This window comes from Diuraphis noxia, unplaced genomic scaffold (assembly GCF_037042655.1).
Source record: "Diuraphis noxia isolate RWA-SAM2 unplaced genomic scaffold, SU_Dnox_SAM2 contig0005, whole genome shotgun sequence".
In the NCBI taxonomy this organism is placed as follows: domain Eukaryota; kingdom Metazoa; phylum Arthropoda; class Insecta; order Hemiptera; family Aphididae; genus Diuraphis; species Diuraphis noxia.
Genome location: NW_028301715.1, coordinates 6,737,527 through 6,756,340, shown reverse-complemented (window position 1 = coordinate 6,756,340; position 18,814 = coordinate 6,737,527). Strand labels below are relative to the sequence as shown.

Genomic DNA, 18,814 nt, shown 5'->3' with positions numbered 1-18,814 from the left:
AGTAATGATAGTTGACATAGCGACATCCAGTGGCCTGCTCGTTCACCGGATTTGACGCCTCCTGATTTTTTTCTTTGGGGTTATTTGAAAACCAAGGTGTTCGAAAATAATCCACCAAGGACTATTGTTGACTTGAAGGAGCGAATTCGCCTTGAAATCAATAACATAACCTTTGAAACACTTCACAACGTCATGGGAAGCTTTGCTGTCAGACTCTCACAATGTGTGGCTAACCAAGGAAGGCATTTGCCTGACACAATCTTTAAAAAATGAAGTTTTTAAATATTATAACATAAAATTCCACTTGTGTACTTTTTATTTGTTTGGCCAAAAATTAATAAAAAATTGTTTTTCTATTTTATTTTATTTTTTCAAATCGTCGGATTTGACTGCCGCACCCTGTATATCGTACAATTGAACGAGATGAGTTTTTATTTAGCTACCAAATCGATAATTTATAAAAAATTTACTTTTATCATTATGTTTAAATTACATTTAAAAAGCTCAAGGGTTTGCTCGATAAAATGTATACTTGAGCCACACTACAATTAAATTTATAATAATTATTATTATACAATAGTCTATTAGTACATACATATTATAATATTTAGTATTACGTAATACACAATTAATACTAAATAGTTTCCATTTTATTTGTATTTAACTTTATTTTAACTGCATGGAACTATCATATTATTTTGTTATTAGTAGTAATCCAAAATGTGATGTTGGTGGCGTATGGAAAGGATAAACCGGATAGAGCGGGGAAAGCGAAAGAAGAAGTACTTATTACAGTGGGAGAAAAAAGTACAATCATAGATGCAATTAGAGGAAGACGCTGGAAAATGGTTGGTCATGCCCTGAGACACCCAGAAGAATTGCACAAAATAATATTAGAGGGTATGATAGAAGGGAAGGAAACTGCCGGACGTCCCCATAACTCTTATACAGGAAAAATTAAATGCGATGCAAAATACAAAACCATTAAAGAACTTAAAGAAAAGACGAGTAATCTGTTAGAATGGAGAATTGGAGTTTTAAACCAACCTTCGGGTTGAAAGAAAAAAATTTAGTAGTAATGACATATGAAAACTGAAAAGTTAAATCGATAGTTGTCTTAAGATAACAAAAGTAATATAATATCATTATTATTGGTCATTTTAAATGGCACACCACTTATATGTAAAGTTGCATAAACAATCACAAAACGTTTAATGAATCAATAGTAATCTAATAGTCCCTTAAACATGATTTAAGTGGCCCATTACATTTTATTAAACCATTAAATTAATAAATTTACTATGCAACCCTGAATTAGAGTAATAATTTTACAGACACTATGATAAGTCATAAATTTTATGAAGAGGTATAAAATCAAAAGATTAAATTTAATGTTTAAGGGAAATACAAAATTACAATAATCGTTAAAAACACATAATATAATGGTATACATACATACTAACAGACACACTAAATCAAGTAAATAGATTTTTCTCAATGAACGATAGTAAATAATTATAGAATTAATAATAAAAATATAATATTAAATTTTCATAATATATTTTTGATAGTTACTGATTACTATCTATGAACCTCCGAGCATACCCATAAGTTCAAAAAGTATCTTACAATGTATATAGTCGATTACATAGTTATTTTCATATAGTATTTAATTTTTAGGTAAACTATTATTCACAATTAACCTTTCCCAAATATTTACTAGATTTAAATATCTAGGAAACTACTATTACAATGTTTTTAAAATTAAGTTTCTAAAACAAAACTTTGGAAAAAAAAATTAATAAAATATAATATAAACAAAAATTGAGCTAAATAATGGATATAAAATCCATATAGTTAATTAACAACCATCAATGGAAGAGTACAGAACTAGGATCTTCGTTATCAACTTGTTTAATATAACGTAAAATATCTTTTTTTGTTATAACTCCCAAAAGTCTCCTGGAAAATCAACATAAGATTCAAAAGTTTTAGGAACAAGTTTAAAAAATAAAATTGATAAATATAAACTACAAACCCATTGTGTGTAACCAATGTTTGCCGAAGTCCTAATTTTCTGAACATATCAACCACAGTTTCCATAGGTGTTTGATCGGTAATTGTAATTGGGGCCATATCCAGAATTTTCTTTAATTTTAAAGGAGGAGGCATTACTTGTTGAGTTATGTCGGTAAAGAGAATTAAAGATTCAGGTAAAAGTCCATCAATGGTTCGTTTAGCATTTTCTGAAATTATTTTTACAATTGTTATTCATAAGACACATTATATAAATGAATAAGTTGAACATCACCTAATGCCAATTGTAAATCCCTACGTAACACATATCCAACAAGATATTGAGATTCTCGTGACACCACAACCGGAAATCCATTATGTTCAGTTTCTTTTAATAATATTTCAGTATCTTCTAGTGACATTGAAGACTGAGTGAGAACGTTCAAATTTTCAGCTCGACTACATTTAATTATAATAATTATAAATTACAACTAGTTTTAAATGTTTGTATGTACATTTTTTTTTTACTTTAATTTTTTCAAATTATTGTTATTATTATTGATTAAAGAAAAAAAAAAATGTAAATACTAACCGAGGCTGCATAACATCAGCTGCCAATGCTGTGTGAACAATATCTTCTTTACTGTCCAAAAATGGATAACCATTTAACTGAATATGAGCATCATACATTCCTTCTTTTCCCAGTGCATCACCAACCCATTTGCTGGCCATGACAGCCGCCATCAATGGAACAATGTATCTGACACCACCGGTCAATTCAAACATAATGACCACTAATGAAACTAAAAATTTTAATTTAAAATCGTTAATTCAATTTTTGTACTGGGTAACTTTCAATTTTTAATACTCGATAGTAAACACTGAGTAATATTGGGCCCCCGCAATAACATGTTCAGTGGGGCCCATTATCTTCTTGAAGAATACATTCATAAAAAATTGTTACCAGTCATTCGGGTTACTCCTCCTAGAACAGCAGCAGCACCTACCATGGCATATAAGCCAGGAGTAATACAGCCTTCTTGGCCAGGTAATCCACAACTGTTGTCGAAAAACCATAAATGAGGGTGTTTGGCAGCTAATTGTTGCATCAAAATACCAACAATACGGCCAGTGATGCCGCCCATAGCTAAGCTCGGAATAAACAGACCACAAGGTACCTGTAAAACATAGTAAGTCATTATACACATAACATCAGCCAAACATTTACAATAATAACATTAAATATTTTTGATTCTTATACCTTAATTCCAAATGTAAAAATTGTAGTGACTAATTTCAATACAAACGCCATTGATAGAAGTACCATAGCTGTGTACACACCAGGTCCAGCTAAATTTGCTTTGTCGTTTGTATAATCGCTAAACATCATAACACCAAATTTTAAAAATTCAAAAATTTAAATGTCATTTAATATAAATTCTCACCACAAACCATCATTACTAGATACATCACATTGGCTGAAAAGAAGATAAATTAATTGACTAGTTCCCATGCGTGTATATGGATTGGGATATGAGAGTATTGCTGTTACAGCTGTGAGTAACAATACTTCCATGACTGGATATTGTCCAAGAATGGAGGTTTTACGAAAACGACACCATTTAATATTGCATTTGATAAAAACAGTTGCAATCACACCCTAAATTCAATGATTGTATAAAACTTATAGCGAAATTCCATATAAATAAAAAATTAAACTTAATTACTCCAATAATTCCCAATCCAATAAATGGTATAAGTTCAAAAAACATCCATGGCCTGTGATATTCCACGTAGAACATTACAGAATGTTCATTGCCAAATGGATTGATTGAACTAAGCACAAATGCAGCAACGAGAGCACAAAAGAATGAACGCCATAGAGTTTTCAATGGAAAATAATAGCTAACCTTAAAAAAATATAAATATATTTAAAATAGTTTAGTTACTTTGACCTTTTGTTAGTGGTACAATATTTTCTGAAGACAATTGGTGTATGGGGTCTAATTGTATCCCAATACTGTTTATTGTTTGTAACTATTCAAATAGTTGTTAGTTTGTAATAATTATTAATAATTAATTATTTGTTGTAATTTGTTTTTTATTATTATTATCATAATCAGTTAATACCATGAGAATTAGAAACTGACTGAAAATTATCATTAATATTTATACTTATGGAAAATAAATTTTAGAAAAAATCATAAGTATTAAAAATTTAAGAATCAACCTTGACAAAGTAAATAAGTTAAAAACACAATGAAATTATGTTTAAGTATTTAAGATATAATTGAAAGAGATAAAAAAAAAAATATTTTAATATTTCCAAAACATGTTTTTGACTTTGGCACTCAAATTTATAAAGTTAATCTCCCAGGGTACATATATGTCTCTGTATAAAATCTTGAGGTACACATGTACCTAGATTAACAAATAAAGGGTTAATTATATAATTTAAAAATTTGAATTAAATACCTCTTCTAAACTAAATAGGACTCCACCAATTGGAGCCCCAAAAGCAACAGAAACCCCAGCAGCCGCTGCTGCTGATAATATTTCTCTTTTTTTAGCTTCATTTCGGCCATACTTAGGAAACAAATATGATAAAATATTACCTAAAATAGTAACCATAGAATAATATATTCCAATATTAGTATAATTGATTGTAAAAATTCTACTTACCAATACATGAAGCTATATGTACCATAGGTCCTTCTTTACCCAAACTGAGACCAGCCGAAACACACATCATTATTCCAACAGATTTTATCAGTAGAGTCCACTTTCCTAAGTACCCTCTAATTATAAAACCACTTAAAATTGTTTTAATCTGTAAAACCATAATTAAGTTCCATAAATATGTTCAAACCAGATATGTAAAACTTATATGATTAGCCAATAATTAGAAGTTATAAACGTTACATATATAATTTAAGATTAATACATTTCAATAAATGTACATTATACACTGTACATTAATTGAATTTGTCAATACGTCTTAAGAGGACGCCACACCCGCATGTGTTGTCTCCGTCGTACAAGTGCGTAGCATAGCAAATTTTACGCTCAGCAGATCACGATTATCTCCATTAATTTAAAATTTAGAGTGAATTGACTTATTATAAAATTAAAGGCAAGATTATTACCGAGGACATCTCATAGGCTTTTTATTATATTTTAATTTTAAACCGAGTTATGAGTATTTTTAGATATAAAAATAATTTACAATTTTAAAATACTCATAACTCGGTTTAAAATCAAAATAAAATAAAAAGCTTATGAGATACCCTCGGTAATAATCTTACCTTTAATTTTTATAATAGGTCAATTCACTCTAAATTTTAAATTAACGGAGATAATCGTGATCTGCTGAGTGTAAAATTTGCTATGCTACGCATTTGTACGACGGAGACAACACATGCGGGTGTGGCGTCCTCTTAAGAATTAAGAAAATTCATAACCAGAACATAATAAGAATTTGACTCAGGGATGTAGTCAGAAAATATTCACAAGGTGGTGGGCCAATGTTAAGTGTCCTTCCCGAAATTTGTATATTATAAAAAGACAGTTACCAGTATATCATTCCTTCAATATATAAGCATGTAACCTAATAAATAATAATACCATATTTTATCATTTGGCCAGTAACTAATAAGTGTAATAATTTAAAAAAAATGCATTTAAATACATAAATAAAAATCAAATACAAATATTGCATTATAATAATGATAATAAAATCCAAATATATAATATATAAACACAATTTTTAAATGAAATACAGTAAATTTAATTTAAATACTAATATAAAGTATTTTTATATTTTTTATATATTATGGAAAATCTATTAAAAATGCGTAAACAATTAAAAGCCATTATATAATAATGGACCCCTCTGAATACTTTGGATGGCCTGCCTAAGGACACACATATTATTAAGGTGAGCTAGGCACAACCAGCCCCCTTAGCTACGTGCTTGATTTGACTATAAAAAAAAACTAACAAGGAAACTAACTAATGAAATTAATCATACTTTATAATTAAAAATTAAATCACTGTCCACAAGAAATGTTGTTAAGTAGATATTCTTAGACGATTGTACATTATTTTTTAAATTATCATTATATTATTATACAGACTTATTTTGATAGTAGGCATAAATGCATAATCCTAACAAACTTTATTCATTGGATAAATGTGATTTTTATTTTTTTGCCAAACATTGGTTCTAACTAACATAAATTAATCAACAATGAGTAGGGCAATAATTTTCAAGTTATCTTAGGGTGGGTCTTGGGCAAACGTCAGGAACATGCAGCTATTTAACATGTAATCTGTGGCACTTTGAAAAATGCATCAATATCAAGGACCTTAAAATAAACATTTTATTAAAGGTTTAGTAACTTTTTTTAAAAAAAAATGGCTTTTTCCTACAAAAAGGTTCCCGACCCTTGAGCTAGGGCAGAGGTATTCAAACTGTGGGTTGCGGCTTCCAGGGGCGTCGCGAGAGTTTGCAAAGGGAGCCGCGTCAAAGCACCGAATACTAACATCATACCTAGGTCTTGTATCATTATTAAAAATACTATTTGTAATCATTATGGAAATTAAAATGACACACCTTACTATTCGACCATTTGAAGTTTTATTTCTAGTGCTAAAGTCACTGTTATTATCACACACATAACATATTTCCCATATTGTATCCGTGTGTTGTTTCAATTTTTTCATAATAATTTGGGAGCCGTAAAACTATTGTGAACACCCAAAGGAGCCGCGTGGTGAAAAAATTTGAATATCTCTGGGCTAGGGTATATATATTTATATTTATATATATATAAAAGGTACATTACCTCTGGGACACCCGATCCACATGCATAGGGGGCAAACATTCTGACTAAACCAGCAGCAAGGGCTGCAAATAGTAATGCCCAAGCAATGTAGAATAAATATGAAACAATGTAGGCAAAAGGTCCATAGTTTGAAGAAGTCATCATTTCAGACCAATAAAACCACTGAAATAAATAAAAAAATATAACTTTAACAAGAACAATTTTAATTAATATTTAAACATTTACTTGTGAACAGTTTCCTTTATCTAGTTCAAATGAAGTTTCATTTGATGACCAGCAACATTGTTCCATATTTAACCAAAATGCTTGAGGACAAATACCAAATTTTAGATCTGACATCCATGATGTTCCTATGTCGATTATTGCTGCGACAGTTCCAGTCACAAGTCCCACCAATAGTACACAAAGCCAGCCAGACCATGCATCATGAGCTGATTTTATCTGATAAAATTTTAAAACATTCAATTATATATAGTTTACAAGTAAATTAAAATAATATCGTACTAGATCAATAAATGAATTTTGTTTGCGTTTAAGTATATATCTATGTCGCATCCGATCTCTTGCAATGTCTCGCTGCCAATCAATTGTATGAAAATCTTCATACTGACCAATTCCAGGAATATCCTCAGTTTCACCAGATCCTAAAAATATTTGTTATCAAACAAATAAAATAATAAAATATTAACATAAAATAATGAATGTTGTAAACTTTATCACAATTTGGGAGGAAGTACAAAGGTTGTACAAAGTGAATTTAAGAGCAAATTTTCACTAATTTTTGTGTATTTAAAAAAATACAATTTCTAAATTTTATAATATAAAAACAATATGCAGGGGAATAAAGCAATTATGAAAGTTAACACATTTACTAAATTAATTTTTCCGACTAAAAAAGCAGTCTACCTTACCTCTTAGATAAGTTGTCTTACGATACTCTGCATATAAATTAAGTAATGTTCTACATTTTGTATAACAACACATTTTTACTCAATTTATTTAAGTAATATGATAATTATCTACTAGTATAGATAGGTAAATATTATTATATTATAATTAGAAGTTACATGTTAAATTTTAGAATAGATGAGTGATTGTTTGAGTAATAACTAACACATAAATCATCATATAAAGCTAGGTAAAATTAAAAAATACCATAACATGTGTATTTGCATTACTTGTCTACTATTACTACTAGTGAATACTGAATACTGGTACAGTAAATTTATTTAATTAGAATATTTAGATAATAAATGCTATTTTTATAATAAAACCCAATTAGTTTTATTAATATTTAATATTACATAACAAAAAATTCTATTTAATTAATTGCATCAAACTTATACTCAATTTTATTTCCAAACAATAATCCAATATACTGACAATTTTAATCAGAATAATTAGAAATACTTAGGAATACAATTAAACTTGTAGACATTAATTAGCTTTTTTGGGTGTTATATTATAATATAATTATGAAAATTGAATAATTTTGACCACACATAAGTTCTTAAAATAATTAAAAATATAGAACCACCAATGCAATGTATTTTCTGTTATATATTCAAGTATTATATTTATTTATAAATTTATTGTTGTTACTAGAATAAATAATTATGTTCCACCGTAGAAGAAAAGAAATAATTTAAATATGTTTCATTAGTTATTTATTTAGTATTACAAAATTTGTTATAATCATTTATCATATATTATAATATTATAATTCTTGAATAGCCCACAAGTTATAAACAATTAAAATTCCATAACTTACAATAATTCTTTTTTTTCTTTGTTTAACATAATACAATTTTAAGCTCTAATATAAAACTTAGTATTTAAGCTTATAATATATATAAAACTAAAATCTAAAAGCCAAAAACTATAGCTTTAATAAAAAAGAAAAAGATATAAAACTCACAACTTATAAACCTTAACACATAAGAGACACAACTCACCAATATTTATTGTTCCAGCAAAAATGACATCAATACCTTAAATTATTATAATATTTTAACATAATTAAAATCATAAATGTTTAAAACTATATTCATAAGACTTATTATTAATTGCAATAAGTACATTTATTTTCATAAAAAATATTAGATGTTAGAATCAAAATAAAATTTTTTTATATGAAATAAATGTTGAGCTGAAAATACAAATAATGAAATATAAATATATCATTGACTTTCAAATTTTATTTAAATACCTATGAATATTTCATTACAAACTAAATACTCATCATTCCTATGTTTATTATCAGATGAAAAAGCTTCAACGACACAGGATTTTTAGCCTACATTTAATTAACATTTAGATAAAAGGTATAATATTATTATCTATGTATATACATAAACTGATCATAGCTTATAAATAAAAAAAGTTGTAATAGTATTCTTTCATAATAAATTAAACCTGACCCTGTACTTTAAATCAATCAATTCAAAACTTTAAAAAACAAAATATAAAGTGAGTAAAATATTTTTATTTTTTACTTTAGTTAACTAAATTTTAGAAAATTGGATTTTATAGTAAAAATTTTATTTTATATTATTGCTAAAATGTTATTTTATAAGATCATATTTTTGTATTTTTCAAAATAAAAATATATTAGCCATTAGAAAATTGTATACAAAATATTAAATTTTTATAAAATGATTAGTTTAAATAAATGCAAATAAAATAATATGTAATATGATACTATTTAAATAAACATCAAAAATAAGCTACATAGTAGTAAATAACAAAGTATTAACTAATACAATACTTATTAAAAATACTTCACTATCCTCAAAAATATGAAATTAAATATTATATTAAAAAAAATCTTTATGATATTTATACTCAGATAATCCCATTTATGAAGTATATACGTAATTTAATATGTAATAATATGTTTTATATTATATTTTATATAAATCAATAAAGTAATTGAAAGAATAATACATAGTAATAAAAGTTGTTTCAATGTAAAAACGCTAGGTAAACATAATTAAGTGCTATTATTACTAGCACAACAGTACTATTAGGTAAACTTTTAAATCCAATAATGCTATGTTTTTTAATCTATTAAGTACATAGAACATATGTATTGAAATTATAAAAAAGATTAAAGTCAGCAAGATTATTGTTATTCATACTACCTATTACAATTTATTTCTTCATTAGTTTAAAACTAGTATTCTTCTCCTGTATAATAATATCTAGATTCTTGGTACTTATAAATTATTATACAGGGTGTCCCGTGAGGATTTACACATTGCGATATCTCCCGAAAGAATGATGATATCGAAATTCTGGTATTGTAATAAAACTCACAGGGATGAGAACTACAATTGTTTCATATTTTAATTTATTTCAATGTTTTGGTAAAGAAGTTAAAAAATATATTTTTGTATTTAACTATTTTCTAAAAAATTAAAGATAGCCATTTTCTAGAGTTTATTTTTCTAAAAATATTGATGTTTCAATATTTTATTTTCATTAATTTCCTGATTTTTAAAATTATTTTTAGTTTCGAGAAAAATTGCGAATTATTAACACCTTAATGTTATCAAACATGTGATCCGCCGCGCCGCGCGCATTCCCATACATTCGACTGAATACTTTCCGTATTCCTAATAGTTATAAATTTATAATCATATTTTATTTCTTCAAAACTAGAAAAATATTAAAAATTAGGAAAATATTGGAAATAACATTTTGAAACGTCAATATTTTCAAAAAAATAAACTCTACAAAATGGCTATCTTTAATTTTTTTGGAAATAATTAACTAAAAAAATATATAATATTAATAGTAATATATATTTTACAAAAACATTAAAATAAATTTAAAAATGAAATAATTGTAGTTCTTAACCCTGTGAATCTTATTATAAAACCAGAATTTTGATATCTCCATTATTTCGTAAGATATCGCAATGGGTAAATTCTCGCAGGATACCCTGTATACTAAAATAAAATAGTTTACTAAAAGCTTTTATTCATTATAGTCAACAACTTAAAATATACAGAATTTGTAAGAGCAATAACTTATTTAATGTTATCTAGTGATTTCATTATTTTAAATCTATAGTATTTAATGTATTTTTGTTTAAGCAGTGGGGGTTGATTTTTAATATGTACTATTTGATCTTAAAAACACAATTTATAATTTATATTATTATAAATAATGATAAACAGGGGATCTTTTTCTATCAATGTCACCGTTTGATGGCCGTAGTGTTTAGGTAAATAATAAATCAATTACTATATTCAGTGTTTGAAATAGAAAAAATAGAAAGAGAATGTACCTAATGAAATAAAAAAAATTGAGTGACAGAAGATTTAAATTTTTTATTTATCAAGAAATAATTATAGAAGAAATGCAATAAAATGTTTTTTTTTAAAGAAAGAGTCCCCGTCCTCCATGTCAATACAAGCACTGACTATATTAACCCGCAGATAGCTCTCACAGTTAAAAAAAATCTAACATTCCACTTATTTTTAGAATGACTGTAATCAATTAAATGAAAGATAATCATCCTTCCCCAATGCTCTATCTATATAATCACTGTTGGGTAGTAACGTAAAGTGCGTTACTCGTACTTCAGTAACGTTATGGTAACTTCGTTATTATTATTTTTGGGTTACGCAAGTGTAACTACGTTAATTATTTAGAAGTAACATGTCAGAAGAACGCATTACATTATAAATTAAATTTTTTTTTTTTTTCAACTTCACGGAGCAGTTCTTGCCTTCGCATCCGGATATTTATATAATTACAACATTTTCCCAGTATAATCTAATATAATTATATAAATAAACGATTTTGTGTAAATATTATTTTCAATTTTACTGATTATAAATTAGCATTTGTATAAAATAAATATAAAAAAAGATTGATTTAAAATAGACTTTTTTTTTATTTAAAACTTGAATCATATAAAAGTAACATCATTGTAACTAGTTACTTTTGAAGAAAAAAAGTGTAACGTTACACATTACTCTTGTACTCTTTAACTAACAAGTAATCTAGTTACCTATTTTATTTTGTAACTTGTAATGTAACTCAGTTACTTTTAAAAAGTAACTTACCCAACACTGTATAGTGTATACAATTATGAAACTAAAGATATCATTAATAGTATATAATATTAAATTCTTTGACTGTAGTTTTCTGCAGTTGAAGGGAGGGGGTTGTCAAAATTATTTCACATATACTGTCTTTAGTTTATGCAATGAATATAAATTATATAAAAATGGAATTTGTATTTTAATGTAAATAATTAAATTAATATATGATTGGAAAAAATCTAACACGTGAGCGATTGTGTAAAATAAAACAAGAGTGATCCTGGGTTAAACATATTATATTACCTGGTAAATTAATTGGTGATCTCTGGTTTAAAGTACGCTCAGTCATTGTTCCTGAAGTTGTAATGTCTATCATATCATCGTCCGAACTTATTCCCACATTTCTTTCAGTTAATTTTTTCACCTATAATTTATATAGAAAGTTATGTAATGCATCAATCTTAAATGTTTATCAATTGTAAGTTACAGAATAAAAAATAATAATTATAAATGTACATAATTATGTAGACACTTACTCTCATATTATACAATTTTCAAAATGTGATATTGAATAGACATCAACTAACTACACGCTACAAACCACCACCTAAAAATTGCTCAACGTATAAATACGCACAATACCAAATCTAATAGTATTATTATTTTTATATGCTATTTATTACTTATCAAACAATAATTGAGTTATAAATTTGATATATTATATTATCATTAAAATAAAAATTTATATAATTATTAAAAAAAAAATAATAAGAACTTTCAAGTATATTATTACTACTAAAAAATAATAATATTATAATTAATTACTGGACTATATTATAATACTCAAATAACAAATAATAATACTATTAGATTATAAATAAATATAAAAACAATACAAAATAATAATGTAAAAAACAAATATTGAAAGATTAACCATTATATTAGGTACTTCAATATTTTCATATTAAAATAGCATAGCAACAACATAATATAGTTAAAATTGCAAACAAATTTTAATAATTTTAAATTCTGATCTTCTATTAGCTTCTGTATATCTATATGCATCTAATTTACACTATATTAATATACTTTTATTTATTTTCTGGTTTTTAATTTTTATTTTCTTCATATTAATAATGTTTTTTTATTAAAGTTCATAAGAAAATGGAACAAAATATAATATAGGTATTTTTTTTTTTTTTGTAAGGAGAACCCGCGGCAACATAGGCCATTGGGTGTGGGGAGGTACGGTAGGGATTATTTTTGTATGTTTGTTTGTAGGTTTTTAATTGGGTAGGGTTGTAACACGTGTTTGTGTAAGTGTGGCAAGGATATGTTGCTAAAAATCCCGGGTGGTCACCCATCCGGGAGCTAGCAACTGCGGCCGGTACGTACGCTCAGTGCGTTTCCGCAGATTGAGCGTACGACCGCGCCTCACCAAGCCACATAATATAGATATTATAATATTGAGTAGAGTTAAAAATTCTATTACCTACTAATTTTGATTAAGATATATTTATATACAGGGTGATTGATTTATCATAAAACACTCATTATTTCTAAAAGTATTGACTTTTTCCAAAATTTTTTTTATATGGTTTCAAGTTGTTAAAAAACCAACATTTTTATTAAAAAAATTATATTTTTAAATATTTTTTATCCTTATCATTTTTTAAGTTTTTTACTTTTTTGAATGACAACAGAGTTTTAATTTCATATCCCAAAGCAGAATATTTTTCTATGTATTTTGATACATAGAAATCGAATTTGGGGCTAGTAGTTTATGAGTTATAACTTTATAAGTATTTAAAGTTTAGACAAGCGGAGTAGTGGACAAACATTTTGCGGGGTAACCCCGTACCACTCCACTCTGCCAATCTAAACTTTAAATACTTAGAACTCATAAACTATGAGCAGCCCCAAATTCGATTTTTATATATCATAATACTTAAAAAAATATTCTGCTTTGGAATATGAAATTAAAACTCTATGTTGTCATTCAAAAAAGTAAAAAACATAAAAAATGATAAGGATAAAAAATATTTAAAAACATAGTTTTTTAATAAAAACGTCGGTTTTTTAACAACTTGAAATCATGTAAAAAAATCAATACTTTTTGAAATAATGAGTGTTTGATAAATCAATCAATCACCCTGTATATTATATTATTTCAAAAAATAATGAATATAATATTATATATATTAATATGGGAATCCATTTACATAGTTTATTGATTGAAAAATAAAAATAATATTTTAATTTATAATCTAAAATATTTTTTAGACATACAGGTTGCCCAGTGTGGATTACCCATTAGCCGTAGAGGGGGACTCACTCCTAGGACAAAAACCAGTTTTTTGTTATTTTAACTATAAACTTAATAAATTATTAAAAATCATGAGATTAATAAAAATAAAATGTTGAGGTCAAAAATTTCAGAAAAATAAACTCTATAAAATAGGTAACTTTATTTTTTTCAATAATTAAAAAAAAAAAAATTTTTAAACTTTTTTACCAATAAATTAAATTAAATTAAAAATAAAATGCATGCCATAATTCTTGTCTATACGAGGAGTCTAATAAAAAATAAATAGATTTATTATATATTTATTATCTCAGGAGATATCACAATGGGTAAATTCTCACGGGACACCCTATATAGTTTGATATTAGTAACGCCCCACAAAATGTTAGATAGGAAAACATAAAGATGATTTATAAATGTATGAATGTAACAAAAAAGTATATTTTATTTATGATCAGTAACCAAAATCAATTAAAATATTTCACAATAAATTCAAGTGATTTATCTAAACTAATTATTTAAAAAAAAAAATTATTTATAGTTAAACTCAAGGTAAAAAAACAAATTATCAACAAAGTTATTTTCAAACTGACATCCACATTCAACTACAAAAGAAGCAATTTTTACTCGATTTGTCATTAATACCTGTTTGACAGCCTGATAGGATGTAGAAGGCTTATTAGGGAGATCATTTTTTCGAACATTGCTTGTTAATGGTAAATTTTCCATACTTGTGGAGAAACATATTTCTGAATTTTAAAAACAATATTATAATTAGTTTTATAAATAAATTACAGAGAAGTTGTTTTTAAATATTTTATTTCAATAACAGTCATAATAAATTTTTTTACAAATATGATAAAAGTTTTAATTTCCTGTGATAATTCTTCAATGATAAAAAACAGGTAAATTTAGATAGCACATAACTATGTATGTATACAGTGATAATATATTAGTACATACCCAAAACTAATTTGGAAAATTTAATCATTCTTATAGTTGATAAAAAAAAGAACAAATAAATAGTTAATGTGCACTATGTCTATTAACTATGACAATCAGTCAATGACGCTGGCCATAATATTAATACATTACTTTCTAACTTCAAATTTTGCAAGTAACTGACTCATTCACTACTAATTAGATTAATATTCAGTTTCATGATAATTAGTCATAATATGACTAGTTTTATTTTGAAGATTTACAATATGTTGCAATAAATCAAATAATGCCATAACAAACATATAAGACACTAAATCATTTTATATCTTCTTTTGCAACTAAAATCTTGTCTATAGCCTATACGCTTACTATATCTATGCACATGTTTTTTTAATTGATAGTATATTATTTATATAGAAGGTCAATAATAGATAAATAAATAATGATACTAAATGGATAAAAACAAGTCAAATATTTAATAACTATAGATGGGTACTTGAAATATTAGTTGAAGTGAAAAATTATGAATATTGGGGAACATTTTCTAAAACACATTCAAAAACAATTAATAATTTTAAGAAATACTAAAAAAAAAAATTGTGGATTACGAACTTGATGTAAATAATAATAAAACAATGATGTAATGAATGCAAATTAATGACTTCTTGGCCAATGCATATTTTAAAATAGTAAATAATTAAACAAATAAACTGCATTGTGGTATAAATAATTACAAATATAAGATATCTATTTGACATTTAAATAGTTTCTTATTGATTAAAAATTTTGGAGAAAATAAAAATGCAATAACGATTAAATCTAAGCATACTCTTTTATTAGTATTTAAGACTGTTGAAGTGAAGAATAAACATAATGTATAAAAAATTCAATTTTTTTATTGATTATATTTTTGTAATTTAGTAATCAAGTATGTTATGTAACCAGGTGCGGATTTAGGGGGGGGGCTATGGGTGCTCGGGCACCCCCAGTCATCTAGCCACCAACAAATTAAATGTTTATTATAAATCATATAATTTGCTATTTTTCAAAATAAAAATAATAATAATAATAATATCGGTGCTTTTCGTTATCGCCGTCACATACGACAATAATAATAACTATTCTTCATTGTTTTCGAAGTATACTCGTTTGTAACAAAATGTGTCAATGGCGGAAAGCACCGATAAGGCGATAACAATTATTATGAAAAAAAAGTTAGCACTTATAAATCAAAACGAAAATGGTAATATTTGAATAAATAGTAAGGTGCAGGGCTCGGAAGTTCTAACAAATGCATATTTTTATTGGTTGGTCTTAAAACATTCAGAATAAGATACAAAATTGTTTCAAACTTATCTAATGTCATATACAAAATTTTATTTTGCTAATTTTTGCATATTTGTGATTTTTAGTGCTATTTTGCTAATTTTGAGTTTTAAGTGCTATTTAAAAGCATATTTTATATAAAAAGAAAATAAACTAAATTGTATTGAATAATGAATATTATGCTAACGAAAAAAAACAGTACATTTTAGTTACTACTGCCGATCGCACTGGTTATTCTGTTTGTTTCCAATAATTTAGTTATTTTTAAAATTTTATCAAATGTACTGCAGTTATCAAATTCGTTCAAAATGTTCCAGAGCCGGAAAAGTGCTTACTTCTCAAATATGTACTATATCATATTTTATATAAAACTTGTATAATTTAAAAAAGTCTAAAAATTAGTTTATAAAAAAATTTTTGTTAATAAAATTTTAATTTGCATATTTTCCAATTTTAAGTGCATATTAAAGCGCTAAAAATTTCTATATTAGTGCTATAACTTCAGAGCCCTGGTAAGGTGTAACAATTTTTGTTTTTGAGCGCCCCCTCTTAAATTTTTCTGGATCCGCGCCTGTATTTAACATAATAGTTAATTTAAGGATAAAGAGCAGTTATGATTTTAAATTAAAAAGGTAAGTACAAACCATCATGAACTGATTGAATGTCACATTAAACGTTTAAAAATAAGAAATATAAAATAAACTTTTTACCATGTAAGAAGTACATAATAATACAGTCAAACTTAGTTAATTTAAAATTGTCAATATTTCAACTTTTTATTGATTCACAGGATTTCCTACTATTGCCCTTGAATAACTAAAACTTTTTACGGGTCCCATTAATATTAAGTAAACCAAGTCCAACTGTATTATAAAAGTGTTACTAAATAACTTCTGAAGTTGTTACATATATATTTCCGGACTTGTTACACATATATTTCTGGAATTGTTAAACAAATATTTTATAACATATAACATAATGTTAAATTGAAAAACTAACAAAGATGCAAAGTAAATTATTAAGTGTTATTGAGTTTGATTTGGAATCTATAATATTGAATTAATTAAGGATAAATAAATGGTGTAAACACTTTAAAAGATCGAAGAGAGATTAACCTAAAAAAGGATAATTTTATTAATTATGATAATTTTGATATATTATATTCATATAAAATACTTTTTTGATGTCAGATTAAAATTAAGAAATATACTGATGAATAGGATATTTATGACTTTTGCAAACTAATTGACAATTTAATAAATTAAGTATGTTAGAGGATGTTAAGGATGTTATTTATTGGTAAGTTTTTTAATATAAGTATAAAGTACCCCCACCATTAATTATAAATGTATTGATAAAAAATTTAGTTTTCAATTAAACCATAAATAACCTCCAGTGACTGATACTATCATCAAGAAAGTCTAAGGCCAGTAAAGGCTGTTAATAAAATAATGTTAGCGAATATTTGGAAACTAAATAATATATTATGTAGGTAGGTAATTAAAAGCTATAAACTTCAATATAAGTTAATTACATCAGTAATCTCTGATGCATTTTATACAACTTAGAACTTATTGGCGAACTAGAACATTATCCTATTTTATTCAACCAATATGGAAACCTACAGCAGTAGCAAATAAATATGTGTAGTTGATTTTATAGTCACAGGCATTTGAAGATACTATGCCAAACCAAATAGATATTTAAAAACAGAAAATAAATGAATAAATTACGACGATATTAGTTGAGAAACAAATTGGTAGGGTAAAGAAATTAACAGCATGAAAAATAAATATAAAATTCGTAGAATTTTAATTTAAAATCAAGTCGTGTTATTCAAGAATGCGAATCCAACTTACATTTTATTTTTGAGAACCACAAAGACATTTCTTACTCGTGACGTGATGATCAAATGAATAGTAGGTGTACAAAGATAGGTATTATTATAATAAAGTAGAGTTAATGAGTTATATTATTCCTGTTGACGGAATATTAAAACATTTGAAATATATTGAAAAAGTATAACATGGTATTTTAATTATTAATATTGAACAATATTTAATGTTTATTGATAAGATGATAAGAGAATGAATTCGTGTCCGAAGATTCAAAGGCGAATGATTGTCCGTCGGGGTTACACAAAATGGCGTGTTGGCTAAATAGTAAATAATAATATGTTAAACATTTAATAATGTAAAAAAATAAAAATTACACGCGGATGCGGATGAAAGGTATTTTGCAATTTCATTAAATCAAAAGAATTATGATAACAGATACAGAATATGGATATATTTTGTTTTGGTGTAATCATGCATTTTGAT

At 25.9% G+C, this 18,814-nt stretch overlaps 1 protein-coding gene across 8 annotated transcripts; it reads right to left on the bottom strand.

The window, feature by feature from the left end:
• Nucleotides 1-1,538: 1,538 nt before the first annotated feature.
• On the bottom strand, nt 1,539-18,755 carry LOC107162636 (chloride channel protein 3). 8 transcript variants are annotated; one of them, XM_089228475.1, is made up of 18 exons: nt 18,353-18,755; nt 14,871-14,974; nt 12,457-12,527; nt 12,224-12,344; nt 8,819-8,854; nt 7,368-7,507; nt 7,089-7,304; nt 6,864-7,025; nt 4,699-4,846; nt 4,492-4,631; nt 3,744-3,926; nt 3,462-3,676; nt 3,278-3,395; nt 2,981-3,194; nt 2,609-2,819; nt 2,312-2,475; nt 2,039-2,246; nt 1,539-1,962 (listed from the first exon to the last, which is right to left on the bottom strand). In XM_089228475.1, exons 3-18 carry the CDS (start codon nt 12,460-12,462, stop codon nt 1,872-1,874), a joined length of 2,373 nt encoding a protein of 790 aa, XP_089084601.1. In that variant the 5' UTR covers nt 12,463-12,527; nt 14,871-14,974; nt 18,353-18,755; the 3' UTR covers nt 1,539-1,871. The 8 variants fall into 8 exon arrangements, with proteins under 8 accessions (XP_089084601.1, XP_089084599.1, XP_089084600.1 ...); XM_089228473.1 differs by lacking the exon at nt 12,457-12,527; XM_089228474.1 differs by lacking the exon at nt 14,871-14,974.
• Between the last annotated feature and the right edge of the window lie 59 nt (nt 18,756-18,814).